The sequence below is a fragment of the Microcaecilia unicolor genome, chromosome 12 (assembly GCF_901765095.1).
Source record: "Microcaecilia unicolor chromosome 12, aMicUni1.1, whole genome shotgun sequence".
In the NCBI taxonomy this organism is placed as follows: domain Eukaryota; kingdom Metazoa; phylum Chordata; class Amphibia; order Gymnophiona; family Siphonopidae; genus Microcaecilia; species Microcaecilia unicolor.
The window spans coordinates 34351248-34366349 of record NC_044042.1 but is presented as its reverse complement, the minus strand read 5'-3'; the positions used below and the strand labels follow the sequence as shown (position 1 = coordinate 34366349).

General features: G+C 41.3%; 2 protein-coding genes across 9 annotated transcripts in view; one reads left to right on the top strand and one right to left on the bottom strand.

Moving 5' to 3' along the window:
• Window positions 1-3245, top strand: part of B3GAT1 (beta-1,3-glucuronyltransferase 1) — a 30977-nt gene extending 27732 nt beyond the window's left edge. For 3 of the 4 annotated variants that reach the window (XM_030221887.1, XM_030221884.1, XM_030221886.1), the window contains one exon: window positions 993-3245. The gene's annotated coding sequence lies outside the window, so the exon portion shown is untranslated. The remainder of the gene's footprint in view (window positions 1-992) is intronic. The other variant, XM_030221885.1, reaches the window with a different exon arrangement.
• Window positions 3246-5871: 2626 nt separating this feature from the next.
• The window catches only part of GLB1L2 (galactosidase beta 1 like 2), a 119576-nt gene continuing 110345 nt past the window's right edge, over window positions 5872-15102 (bottom strand). For 3 of the 5 annotated variants that reach the window (XM_030221490.1, XM_030221494.1, XM_030221492.1), the window contains 3 exons: window positions 13077-13188; window positions 12765-12881; window positions 5872-7364 (listed from right to left, as the gene is read on the bottom strand). In XM_030221490.1, coding sequence (XP_030077350.1) covers window positions 7278-7364; window positions 12765-12881; window positions 13077-13188 — 316 coding nt within the window. In that variant the 3' untranslated portion in view covers window positions 5872-7277. The remainder of the gene's footprint in view (window positions 7365-12764; window positions 12882-13076; window positions 13189-15102) is intronic. The other 2 variants (XM_030221491.1, XM_030221493.1) reach the window with 1 other exon arrangement.

Below are 15102 nucleotides of genomic sequence, written 5' to 3'. Positions count from 1 at the left end.
TGTAAAATACAATTACATTCCAACAAAACTGTCACTAGCGAAACCTGGATCCAATTGAATGGCCCCTTTTCTGAAATGGCATTTAAACATCTGGGCCTCTCCAGACCTTTAAATGCTGCCATTTAGATATGGGAATGCTTATAAAATAAAGGGTTCCGTACATTATTAAATTTTATTTTATTACTTCTATTCTTAATACATTGAACAAGTCATTCTAAACAGTAGACTATTGCAAACTACTTATGATTGGCTTTGCACCTGACCTCATAAATTGTGCTAATCAAAAAACTGCACTTTCATATGCACTGTTCTTCTGGAACAACCTTGTAAGTCGTGTCAATAACACTACAAAAATTGTCCATTATTAATAAAAGCATATAATCGTGAAATTAAAAAAAAAACACATTACCTGCAACAAACCTGTAAGCAGTCAAAGCTTCTCACAGCATGCTTGTGCCGTTTCCGGAAGAGATGACCAGCTCTGTGCCTGCCTGATTTGCCATAGTATGCATAACCTTTAATTCTGAACTAAGGGCCCTGTTTACAAAGGCGCACTATCATTTTTAGCACATGCTAAAATTTAGCACACGCTACCCATGTAGATGCCTATAATATTCCTATCGGCATCTACATGGATAGCTCATGCGAATTTTTAGCGAGCGCTAAAAATGCTAGCGCGCCTTTGTAAACAGAACCCTAAGTTTGCTCTGGATACCAGAATTTCTCCTTGTACTGCATTAGATGATAGTTATGACCAAGGAGCAGCACATTTTGACCCATTGTACATTAATACAGTGTTTTGTAATTTTAATTAGGAAAAAACGTGACTCTTTTTTTCCCTCCCACTCTTATTACAGCCAGTGGCAGTTAGCTTAGGTTCTAGAGGAAGTTCGAAATGAGGAAGTAAGACGTGCAGACCACCAGGTAGGTTCTGAAGGGAAGTATCAGAACCAGCAATACCTCTTTTCTTTTACCTTTCTATTTCTCTGCAGAAGCTGCCTCTTTCCAAGCGATTCTGCGCTCATATTGCAGGCATCTCTTCTTTATACCAAACACTCTGCCAGGTCTGCTTCTAACGACAAAGCCACACCCCTAGGACCGTACTGAATTCGTGTACTTTGAGCACTCTGAAAAGCACACAAAACTGAGACATGGCACCATCTTCTTTGCAGTACGAGCCATATAACAGGCCTGGCTTGAAGGAGTGTGTGCATGGCATGCTTAGGTGGGGACCACCTTAGAAGAACTGGACAAGGTTTCTGCAAAATCAATGAAACAAGGCTGAGGATGCCAGATTCTGACAGTACATTTCACTGGTAACCAGAACAAAGGTTTGGTTTCTAAACATGGCCCAAGTATGCTCTCATTCTTGAGCATCAATTCAGTAGTAGAGAAATGGCTGCCTTCTGGGATGGCATCTTGCCCCTTAATTGTAGAACTTTTTAAATTTAAATTTATTACACTACACAAGAAAGCAGGAAGGTGCTGAAAGCCTAGCGGAAGGGTATGATCCTGTTCTTTTGGTGGGTGTTAAGCCAGCTATATGGAAATAAAATAGAAGAAACTTGGGCTGTAAGTACATTTCCCTGCCTGAGTTGATTTTGTGTGATTGTTTACAGCTTATAATATTGTTTCAAACTTAAGTTTAACCTTACTGATCAATTCTAGGTCACAGAGCTCTTGACAGGTGGATATGTGGGCATACCCAGGCCATGTTACTTTCGATTGGGAAAAAAATGTTACTTTTCATTTTGCATTTTAAAAACCCATCTAAGACTTAAATGTTCTCTTTTCCTTTCTTGTTGTTGGTGTGTGGAGTGGTTGACAGAGGACAAAGAGTAGCAAAATGTCAAGAAAGAAACAAATGCGAAGACAGGAGGTAAAACCTCATTTTACTAGTGGAAGAAGAGGCTGAACTGAGCCTTACATAATTTCTTCCCCATGAAATTCACTTTTTGCAGATTTCTTTTGCCCATGGGCTCTTCTCATCTCATACCATCTGGCAGGGTAAAAACGGAAAAGCAGCTTCTCCTTACTTAAAACAGGAAAACAGTACTGAAGACATTGAAAGCTGCTGTTTTTTTTTAATAAATTCTGAATTATTATAATTTCATATTTTATCACCTCAAGTGTATAAATTTGAAGAGGTAGAGAAAGAAAAGATGTGTGATCATGTTATGGACAGTTTTATCCTTTTCAAAGGCATGTTTTCATATCATGCCCAAGTTTTCCTCTAATTAAATTCTAGGGTCTTTGGCCTCGCATGCTTTTGCTTGGTGCCCTGAACACCTATCTGAAAAGGTCACTGATGTTGGAAATAAATCACAAAGAAAATGCTGAGAGGGTATTGTGTCAGACCCCAAAGACTGTATCTTTAAAACTTTGATAGCTTAAAATGATATCAACAGTTACCCTGCTGATTAACTACAGGAAATCATCTAACTTAATTTTAAGCCTTGCAGTTTGTTTTGATGGTTTCTATCATACAAGCTACTTTTTTAATGACTTCTTATAAGATCTACAGCATGCAGGTATTTGGCTAGAAAGCTTTGGTATCTGACAATATTGTTAATGGAAGTAAAACCATATAGAAAGGAAATATGCAGGGAATCTTTCTTCAGTGGGTGAAGGATGAGCCTGGCCTAACCAGGAAAAATGAGAAGCACAATTTGCTTTGCTAGTTGAAGAAAGACACTTTTGGTATAAAACTCAATTCTGAAACATATAGATGTCTTCTGATACTTGGTCCCAAGGACATGCTGTTCCGAAATAGATTAAGTAATGACAATAAAAAAAGGTTTGTTACATTTCCTCCTATTCCAGATTAATTTTTTGTAAATGGTTGCAAATTATTTAATGGTTTCTAGTATTTATGAAAAATCTTGCACAAATCTGCTCCTTTTTTTTTTGAGATACCAATATCACTGGTGTTCAGATCATGGAATCTTGAAATGGCTTGTGCAATGGCTGACAAAGATCCTCTCTGTATAACGGTTTGGAACACTTTGTTTCATGGTTTCCAGTTTAAATTTTAAAGCCATGCTCCTTTTTTTAAAGGCTAAGTTGAATACTTGGGCAGTCAGTTCTTATGCTGGTTCTGCTTCCTCAGCACTTAAACTGGCTCTTGCTAGTTGCCAGAGTCAACCCCAGTATAGTATGGGGCAACTTCCCATTCAAGTCTGGGCAAATGCATGTTGGGGTTCTGTGTTTTATTGGCTCAGGGCCTCTTTGTGTCACTGTTTTTTATCAGCACAATGCAATAAAGATATTTTAATAGCATTCAATATGTGCTTGGTGGCATTTTCTTTCTTCCAAACAAACTTAATGGCAGATGTTTCATAGGACCTCATTTTCTCTTCCTTTGGAAAACTACATGGGATTCCCAGCAAGGGGTGAGATATTTTAATGCCTTCAGGCTTGGGCCTCATCTCTCAGGAGCTCACTGTGTACTCCTAAAAGGATCATCCAGAAACCTACTGCTCAATTTTTAAACTCAGCAGTTGTCATTCCTTTTACACGCAGACCACAGTTTTAAAGATATATCTAAATATTCACCACCAGCCAATAACCGGATATTGATGCTGCATATCCAGCTACAGAGGTGGCCAGCAGCATTATCCAGGTACAGGTGATATCCGGATAGCTGTCCAAACAACTCTTAATGATCAAAAGCAATTACTTTCTGCTGTCTTAAGTTACCCGTATAGCCATCCAGATACCAGAGCTGACCACCAGTATCCAGATAAATTTTAGCTCCACCCCAAAGGATGGTATGCTGGGACTTCCAGCAGCATTATCCAATATTCAGTGCCAGGACAGGTGCGGGCCCCAGCACTGAATATCTGGGGCTAAATGCTGATGTGCTGGCTGCTGGTGCTTATGCGGTTCCCAGCTAATATTCAGCCAGAGCCCACATAAGACAGTTATGTGGGTCTTGGATGAATATCGGTTAGGACCCATACTTTTGCAGAACCATCAGTTGCCCTCCAAGCCCCCCTCCATCCTTCCTCTTCCCCCCTGGCCCACAAACTTAAATACTTCCTTCTCACCCACTCCCACAACAGCCCCCCCCTGGGTCTACCTTCAAGTGGTCTAGTGAGGGCAATGGGGGAAGGCGCGAACCCACCTTGCTCCTGCCCCTAGCAGCAGAGTCCGGAATATGGCTACCGCGACCTCTCTTGGCAGCCTGCACGAGAGGTTGCGGCAGCCATTTTCTGAATGCTGCCACTAGGGACAGGAGAAAAGGGAGGTTTGCTCCTGTTACCATCACCCCCACTAGACCACCAGGGTTTGAAGGTAGGCCCAAGGAGGATGGCCTACCAAACCACAGGTACTGAAGTCTGCAGGCCAGGGTTGGGGGGGAGAAGGATGGAGGGGGGGGATGAGGAGGCTCATAGGGCTGCTAATGGCCCTGCAAAGGGAACTGGGCAGTGGCCAATATTCAGACTGGTGCCCAGTTATCTTTACCGCCTAAAGTGAGGACAGCCTTTTTTCTGTCCTAACTTTATGCGGTTGCTCAGCCGGTTAGCAGATAGAAAATCTCTGCTAACTGGCTAGCTTTCCATACTGCCCTATCTGTGCCCTAACTCCAATTCTGCACTGCCCACAAACTAGCTGGTTTTGGCATGGGCGATCAGAGGGGATATTCAGCGGCACTGTCTGGTTAAGTGCCACTGAATATCCCGTTAGCCCCAGACAGACAATTTAAGTTGCCAGGAACTTCTCCTAGCTGTTTAAATCGCTTTGAATATCGACCTCCATGGGCCCAGTATTCATCCCACTGCAATCAGTGGTTTTTAAGCTACTGATGCTGCAGGTTACATTAAGACCAGATATTCAATGCCGGAATAAGTCTGAGAGCTCTGGCACTGAATATCCAGGACAGTGTTGGTCACCCAGAAGTTAACTGGGCACCAGCCACTATTCAGGCTAATGTGCAGTTAGTTTGATGGATAACATCAGGACAGCAAAAAGGCTATCCTAACTTTATACACTTTTAACCAGTTAGTGGACTGAATATTGCTGCTAATTGATTTAAGTGTCGATTCCACCCAAGGACTCCCTTTGCATTAACCAGACAGTGCTATGGTGATCAGAGCCAATATCAAATGTCTTAATTTTTTTTTCAAAGTCATTCCATTGCAGGTCTAGTTTAGTATTATAGCTCTTCATTATCATATTACAAGAGCACTGAGGGAAATGAGTACCAACAAAGAAGGGTGGATCAATCGTACTGCCAACGAGAACAAAGGTCAGGAGTTATACCAAAAGTCAGATTTAAGAAGGCTGACCCTGAGAGAGGAATGAGTAGGGTCACAAAACTAATGCTGTCCCTGAAACGGAACACGGCCAACCAATGAGGTTGAGAACGCACACTTTCTGCACCCTTCCAGCCATTCCCAGCGTGCAAGAAAGGAGTCTGTGTTTCAGCAGGACAGATCTGTGCAGTTCTTTTCCTACTATGCTTAAACCAGAGAGACTCCCATCCTAGATAAGGAGAGGAACAGGTATCTAAGAAGGAGCAAAAATGAAAAAAAAAAAAAAAAAAACATGGACTGTGGCCTTGGAATTTTAGTGCTACAAACCAAAAAAACTATTTATCTGGTGCTGCAAATACCCAAAACGCATTAAAATTCAATATTTATTCAAGGAGACAGAGAGGCATATTTTCAAAGCACTTTGGGAGGCTAAGTTCCATAGGTTTCTATGGAACTTTGGGAGGCTAAGTGCTTTGAAAATGAGCCTCATTGCGTCATGCAAAGTAGCTGGAGAAAGTAAGACTTGGCAGCATTAATTTAAAAAAAAAAACCGCGTGGGACTGCCCTAGGCTGTGACGCTTCCTCTGAGTGAATCTTCCCATTGAAAGTGACCTTACTTTAGTTACATGAATGAAAAAAAGGACTTTCAATTTTAGGTTTGGATTGCTACTTTTTATTTTTGAGTTCACTGAAACCAAACTACTCATTAAACCGGTAGTAACAGCAATACCATTATTTTTTTTGGTAATTAATTCAGTTAAAACAAAATCATCTAAATGATTTCATTCAGGCTTGTTTAAAACTATTGTAAGATCCTCCTCATTCTCAGACATTCCTGTCTTTAACAGTGAACACAGGCACTTCTGTCATGACCTTTCTTTCTGGGTTATGACTGACACTGCTTTAGGAACTTCTACTAGATTACCCACCCTGTAGAGAGCTCTGGACGTGACCCCTGGGCTTCCCTTCATCCTAAACCAACACTCTACTCCTCCTATATATTCAAAGCGTAAATATGGCATAAAAAAACTGCATGGCAGATCCTGCGCACAGTGCTCAGGTCTTACAGCGATAATAAGCCTTGGAAAGAGATTAGAATGGAGCAAAGGTTTAAAGTCCATTACATTAAGACCACTTGTCCTAGGATGACCTGTTGGAACACTCTAAACTGTCATCGGGAATCTCAACTGGGTTTAACCAGTTAAAAGTAGCGGGGTTACAGGCGCATTTTTGAAGCACCCAGCTCTTTGTCCCCTTTTCTGTACAGGAAATGGTTTATACAATTTCCATCCTCCCTCTTTGATTCATGGCTATTTCATTCAATAAGAAACTGAAGAGAGAATTCTCTTCATGCAAACATAGTAAAAAAATAAAAATAAAAACTAATTCAAGCAAGACTGCACCAGGAAAATAGTGAAATTCAAGTAATATAAAACTCTGTCCTGGTAGTATTAACAGTAGAAAATGCTTAAGTATGCACTGGAACTAGAACGGACTGATAAACCAGAACATAAACTGAATAACGATTTGAAGATGGGCATTTAAACAGGGGCAAAGCAAGTTGTTTTTTCTATTTTGCCCAGTAGCATATTACATTTTTTCTGTTCTTAAAAGAGACATCATCCTTCCTACAAGAAAAATGAATTAATCCCTCTAGCAGGAGTCTTAAGTGTCTGGGAGTGTATCAGGGCTTACCAGTCTATCTAGCATTCCCTATTTCCCCCTTCTCTCAGTAGGTCTCACTGATTCTTGAGGAATATGCCTTTCTTGCATTTGATAACCCCTTCAGTCTCTGAACTATTTCCACCAATAGTACTGGGACCTTTCTGGCTGATATAGGTGGTGTGCTCTTCCTCCATGCAGCAGAACTTAAAATCCACTGGAAGACTGTTGCAAGAGTTCAACAGAAATGCATGAAAACATCTCTAATGGAAACAGTATCTGCAATTCATTTTTTCTGGTTCAATGCAAGAAGTTCTGCTGCTCTTCAGCTCAGTCTGGGGAAAAGTATCGGTCTTATTAATCCACATATAAAGTCTTCCCCAGGAGAGGTACATCCAGTGACTGAAGGATGCGGCCAGCTCTATACTGCTCAAAAATTATGATCTGTTGGAACAGAAAAAAAAAAGAAAAGAAATGTTTACTGACAGAAGAAGATTCCTTTAATAGTAAACAGAATGAAGGCCCCTCTCAGAGGTTATAACAGTTGCTTTATTCATACAGTGTGAGAGGATTAAGGTAGTTTCATCACTCATTCTTGGCAATGAAGGCAGGAGGAGGGGCAAGGCCACAAGTACTAGGAAGAGGTGTTGGCATTCATTCATGCTCAAAAGGCAGAGCTGTATGGAGGGAAGGGATGAGCCCAGAGCAAACAAAACAGAGAAAACCCACTCTGCTTCCTAAACTAGCCCCTTCCTTCTCATCATTCTCCTTTACCCTCTTGTCCTGGAGGGGAGGAGCTGATCCTGATGAAGATACTGCAAAAAGCAGACCATAACAAGTGGAGAATACATGTAGAGCACGACTCATGTAATTCTTTCCAACCCTACTATATATCTATGTAGATGGTGGGGAATGCATTCAGAATATGGCTCATGTAATTTTTTTTTAACCCCACTATATATGTAGGTAGGTGAATGGATGTCTCCATTGTCTGTGGGCTGTTGGGTGTGGTGGTATATATGTGTATATATGAATGTGAGGGCAGTGAGCACAGTGGTAGGACAGTTAGGTTTTGAGTGCGTGCGAGGGCAATTTGTGGGGTGATGGGCCAGTTGTGAGAGTAATTTTTACGGGTAGAGCAGTTAGGTTTTCGGTGTGAGGGCAGTTTGTGGGGTCATTTTTAGGGGTGGTGGCAGTTTATAGATTGGTAGGGCAGTTACGGGGAATAGTTTTTGGAAGTGGGGCAGTTTGTAATTGGTGGAGTAGTTAGGTTTTGTGTAAGGGCAGGGAGTAATTTGGGGTTAGGGCATATTTTGGGGTGCTAGGGCAGTTGTTACCTATTTATTCCATTGTTTAGCTCGTCCACCCAACAGTGCCCAGAATGAGTTACAAAATTACATAAATAATATAACACCACAACAAAGAAACAAAACATAATTATTATAAAACTAATAATTCCAGCCCAACATATTCCATTACAACTCATCAAAACACTAATACTCGGGGGTGGGGACAATTTGGAATAATAGAGAAAGGAAGAGGCAATTTGAAAGGAGGATTTATTTAAATGCTATGATTCATTATATGTAAGTTTATATGCGAGAGCAGCCAAAGTCTTTTTGCCACAGAAAGCTCTGGGCCATTTTTGGAGCTTATTTCTCTGGAACCCCTGGTTCAATCTGGCCCATTTTGGAACTCAATGTTTGTTTTCACTGAGTTTTCCCACATGCAAATTTACATCCCATTCTGTTAATTTTTCTATGCTACAGAAGCTGGGAGTTCTGCTCCTATAAAAATGAATTGGGACATTCTTTTGGGGGGGCTTATTACTCTAGAACATCTAGTCCAATCATTTGGGGGGGGGGGAGCTTATTGCTCCAGAACCTCTAGTCCAATTTTGCCCATTTTGAACCAGGTGTCCTTTTACTGGTTTTTCCTACCCCATTCTGTTTAATTTTGGGAGACTTATTTTGACTCCAGCCAGACAAAAGGAAATTCCAAATGCCTTTTGCTTAATTCTTTCCAATTTCCATTAGGCAGAATAAAAAGAAGTTGAATTGGCATAAGCTAAAGTTTTGAAGACTGCCACTAGAGTTCACAAGTTACAAGATTTAATCAACTTTGAAACTTATGAACAATATTACCAGTCCACAAGGCTTTAGCTTGTGCTATTTTATGCCCTCTTTGGTCTGTCATCCAGGACTTGATTTCTGGAGAAATGACCTAGAATAGTATTCTGCTACCTTTTTTCCAGGACTTGAAGAAGCAGAGCAGGACATGAATGATAACAGCCAAGGTTGAAGAGGCATGGGGTGAATGCTTGTCAATGCCATCACTTCTGCTGCTGCTCACTGTCAAGCTTCCTGCCCCTGTTTATCCTTAGCATGCTGGCTTCCTAGCCCTACCACCTTTGCCACTGCTATCCCCCAGATAGGTCTTAGATTTAGCTTGCTGGCTTCAAAGAGTCCCCTTCTAGTAATCCTCCAGGATCTCCCAAGGGGCTCCTTAAGGGCACTTCTCTTGAGTCACACAACACAGGCTGTGTCTTTTCAAGGTCACCTGCAATGCTAGTTCATGTTATGGGGTGGTATCTGTTGATTCCTCATGACCCTTCTCTGCATACCTCTCAGCCATCAATGGGCCTGAAAATAACCTGGAGTGTGTAGAGTTCCTTCAGTCTTCTCAGCATGCTCCTTCCCCTCAGGCAGGTAATACTGCTCTCCCCTACTACCTAGGGTCTTAAAAAAACGTATCTTACTGTGGACTGAACGACATGACCTTTAGGTTCCATGGAAAAAGAATGGGAGGTGGCCCTGTGTGACAATGCCAGCACCAGGTAATCTACACCTGTGCAGTTCAGTACTCTAGAAAGCTATGGCAGCTTAGAGAGCTTTGTTTATATTGTCTCTGATCCAGGATCTGTAATATGAAGATATTCATGTGTGAGGGCTACATATCCTGCCTGCCCTTAAAGTATGATTGTTGTTTCCTTATATAACAAATTTCCTATCTGAAAAGCTAGGCTGCTTAGCAGTAGTTGGTGTTCTCCATGAACAATAGAATATATCAGTCATGGATCTAGGACGATTTCATCATTGGCTTTGAGCATGGACTGTTACCTAGTAAAGGTTTAGGGGGCTATACTTATTTCCTGGAGCTATAGGGTTCGCTCAGTTATATTTCAAAGATTTAACTGTGGAAAACATTTTTCTAATTCCAAAGGGATGTAGAAGCAAATGTGTAACAGACTTATCTGGTTGTCTACAAAGAATACCTGTTACAAAACGCACTACTGCAATTTGATTTTATACAGTATTTCAGTTTCTTATGGTAAAGCCCAAAATGTAATAAATATGGCACCACCACAGCTCACATAAGATATTTATTTAAAGCTTGGAACACACTTTCGTCCTTAGAGATGGTCGTCCCTAGACATGGTCGTTTCTGATTTTCGGCGATAATGGAAACCAAGGACGTACATCTCAGAAACGACCAAATGCAAGCCATTTGGTTGTGGAGGAGCCAGCGTTTGTAGTGAAGGAGCCAGCATTTGTAGTGCACTGGTCCCCATGACATGCCGACACCAACCGGGCACCCTAGGGGGCACTGCAGTGGACTTCATAAATTGCTCCCAGGTACATAGCTCCCTTATCTTGTGTGCTGAGCCCCCCAACCCCCCCCCCAAAAAAAACCCACTACCCACAACTGTACACCACTACAATAACCCTTACGGATGAAGGGGGCACCTAGATGTGGGAACAGTGGGTTTGTGGTGGGTTTTGGAGGGCTCGCTGTTTCATCCACAAACACAACAGGTAAGGGGGGATGGGCCTGGGTCTGCCTGCCTGAAGTGCACTGCACCCAGTAAAACTGCTCCAGGTACCTGCATACTGCTGTGGTGGACCTGAATATGACATCTGAGGCTGGCATAGAGGCTAGCAATCAATATTTTTTAAAATGTTTTTTGAGGGTGGGAGGGAGGTTAGTGACCACTGGGGGAGTAAGGGGAGGTCATCCACGATTCTCTCCGGTGGTCATCTGGTGTTTTCGGGCACCTTTTTGTGCCTTGGTCGTAAGAAAAACACGACCAGGTAAAGTCGTCCGAGTGTTCGTCAGGGATGTCCTTGTTTCTTTAGGCACACCCAAGTCCCACCTTCGCTACGCCTCCGATATGCCCCCTTGAACTTTGGTCGTCCCTGCGACAGAGTACAGTTGGGAACGTCCAAAATCAGCTTTCAATTATACCGATTTGGACGACCCTGTGAGAAGGATTTATGTCGAAAGATGGGCGTCCTTCTCTTTCGAAAATAAGCCCAAGAGTCTCTTGTGGATTCTAAACAGGCTAATTTTGGTCCTGGTAAGACCAACCAGTGGTCATTTAGAGATTGCAAGGCCCTAGTAGAGGTGTATGAGGTAGTTAGGGAAAAAAGAAAAGAAGTTGGACCAGCATATGGGTTTAGCAAAGAACTTCACGACGGTGAATAGGTAACCAACGTAATCTAATGAAAAATAGAGTTAAGTGGTTGTATTTTCCAGCTCAGACAAGAAGCCTTACTGCTGTGTTCTACAAAGTTTGTAGGTGCTTTTCCTGATGAATTGTAACACCTGCATATATTGTGTTACAGTAGTCAAGGAGTGATATTAAAAATGCCCAAATTAAAATATGAAAAGCAGAAAAATCCAGACCACCACAAAGAGGGTGCAGTTTCCTCAAGATAAAAAATCTTTGTCTGACTACAGCAGAAATCTAGGCCTGAAAATTAAGGTAAATAACAGAAATATGAGACAGGTTTAATGGATAAACCGAAAAGAACCAGAACAATAGAAGGTTGAGCAAGTCTGAACAAGGAAAGTTGAAAAACTATATAGTATAGTTTGAACTGAAAAGCTATTCCACAGATTCAGAGTAAAGATAAGTATAATGGAATTTGAAGCTCAAAGTGCCTAAGACTGCCAGCTATGGGAGGTAATTTTATTTTGAATCATATTTAAAAACACACAAGATCACAAAACAAAAACCATATGTATTATTATAAACGTAAAACTTAAAAAGGAGAAAACTCAGATTATACAGCCCCCATCAAGGAAGAGAAAACAGAGATGTTTCAGAAAAACTGGAACAAAAAAACAGAAATCAGAGAAAATCTTATAAATAGAATCATTCCACTAACACCTCTACGCTCATTCCCACCTAATAAATATTAAATCTTCTTCAAAAAGCCTACTTCAAACATTACAAAGGCAATTCTACAAACTGGTACTTAAAAGTTAGGCACTAATAGTGTGTCAAGTTATAGAACCGTATATAGAGATAGGCCTCCCAGAAATCCGACCACCATAATCAAAGACCAAAAGATCTACATGTGAAATCATAGCATCCTGAGGGATTCCAAAAGCGCCATGGTCTGTAGACCATGCCATCCAAACCATGGGAATTTTTTGAACCCTTGCTTTTCTTCAGTCATGGACATAAAACAACTTCCACTATGTAAAATTCAATATTGATCAACATGGACTGGAGTAGACTTTAGCATCTTAATTGTTTTCTATTTGCTCATTTGTTTTTGTGGAGTACAGCAAGACCCAAACGATAGCTACTGCAGTAGAGACTGAGCAGAAAAAGCTGGGGTACCACGTAGGAACATGTGCACATGCTCAAAAACTTTCTAAAGGTTTCTGAATTTTGAAAGAGCCGGCTCGGTTAAAGTCATCTCATGACATTGTCTTTTGTGTGGCTGAAATAATCGTCTTTGTACGTGGAGTGTTTACAGTGACCTGTTATTTTCCATCAAGTTTGCCTTCATGGGTCTTCAAAGGAGGAGAGGTACAAAGGAGTTGGCTTACTTCATTTTCCCCAGGATGAAGCCATGTTCCTGGGAGGTATAGAGTACCCTGAGGACCAATGTCCCAGTATCGTCCAAGGTTCTGTCCATTAACAAATGCAGCACCCTTCTCCCAGCCCTAGCAAAAGAACAAATATAAAGGCAGGTTAAAAACAAACAGTAGAGCCATTATTAAACAAAAAAAAAGATGGAGTGAAATTTGAACAGCAGTGCATATTAGGAAGAGATGAAGACTCCAGAGTCAATCAGCTTTGCCACAAAATAGCGACCACTTACACTCAGAGCTGCCACAAAATGTAATTGGTGGTCTTACCTCTAGCTTCAAAAAGGTGTCCAGAGGTATGAAACCCACCCGCAAGGTCCCTCGAAAAAAGGCTGGTCCCACAGGTTCATCAGGGACATCATTCCACTGGGCTACCTGTAGACTTCACAAGGGAAGAGAAATACATACACAGTGGACAATGAGAAAACAATACCTTGCAGTCACATATGCAAGGAAAAGACATAAGTTCTAACTACAGGTGCATGGTGAGCAGTGCTTCCTCCAAATGTTGTATTAATGCTAAATTGTTGTCGTCCCCCCCCCCCCCCCACCGTCAATAATTTATCTATCCTTTGCCCCTCCAAAGCAAGGCGAAAAACTATACCCGTGATCCTAATATCCATTCTAGTCACCTTGGGGTAGATAATGAAAGGATTCCTATGACGTGAGTGCTTAAACTTTCCCTTCTGGGTTCCCTCCACTCCCTCTTTTCCCCTGCCTTCAAACTCCTGGGACCAGGACATCAACTATCACATTTGCTTCTTTTGATTTCTTTATTTAACTTTGTTTTTAACTTTTCTTTCTAATCTTTACCTTTAATCTTTACTTTTAACAATTGTAGTTCTTTTTTCTTCCTTTTTATATCTGTTTTTAATTATATTGTAAACCGCTCAGAAGGTTCAACTATGGGTGGTATATCAAAATGTAAATAAACTTGAAACTTGATTTAACTAGGAAGTGGTCTTATGGCTACTAACTGGATATTCAGTGCCGGACAGTATCCAGGTACCAGTGCTGAATATGCAGTTTCAGTTTAATCACACTAGATGCTCTAGGGTTGAATAGCGGCCCATTCGGTTTTGTTTTGTTTTTTTTAATACGAATTAACAGTCACATGTGTTATTTCGAATGATTCTTGTTATTTCTGGAGCAGGATGCTTTCCTTGGTGTGCAATTCCCACTGCATACCCTAGATGTATGCCTCATCAATTGCTTGAGCTCTCAAATCAACAACTCTGTTACAAGCCCCCATACACCTTAGAAAGCGCAGAATAGGTAAAATATTTAAAATGATTTAAGCCAGGTAGGCGCCTGCACAGTTAAATCGCACTAACCAGGTGATCCACCCTGGCACTAACTGAATAGTGTTGCGGCAGTCTCCCCAGATTTTCGGTAGCACTATGTGCTAATCTTAGTTGGGATTCTGCAGATTGCATGTGCAGGTGTACCTAGTACTTGTGCGCACAAGTTATAGAATACTAACAGTTATGCATCTAACTGCCTACAGTTTGGTACGAGCATTTACTAGCCATTGAACTGGCGTAGGTGCTTGTGCATAAACTTAGAAGCACAAGTATGGACTTATGTTAGTATTGTACAATGGCAACTGCTGATATAGAATTTGCGCTTAGTGCTCATCATCCCGCACTTTACGTGATCTATAGAGAATTACCCCCTAAGGGCTAGATTCTATCAATGGTGCCTAAACAATTAGCACCGAAAAAAATAATAATTAATGCTATTCTATAGATCACACTAACATTAGGCACAGTTTGTAGAATAACGCTTAGCACCAGGAACTATGACTACCTTTAGGTGTGAGCATTTACATCAATAAAAACCTGATGTAAATTCACATGTGCAAATTAGGCGCGGATACCCCTAATTCTATAACAACGCATATAAATTTCAGGAGTGCCCCTGACCTGACCATGCTCCTCCTATGCCACAACACTGTTCAGAGCCACGTACTAAATTTACATGCACCTCTTTATAGAATACACCTAAAAAGATGCACGGGTAAATGCTAATTATTGCCAATTAGTACCGATAATTGCTTGTTACTGCCCAATTATCGGTGCTGATTGGCTCGTTATTCAATTATGTTGAGAACTCAAATTGGACGCACATCCAAATTTGCACGCGCAACTCAAAGCACCATATATAGGTTCTGTAGAGGGAAGGCATTTCTGGGTGTGGGGTTTGCTCCTAGTGATACTCCAAATCTTTCTCACCTTTCTCGAAAAAGCTCTTCTCTAAAACAAAGAGGTCAGAGCATACTGGCCATAACCGGCAA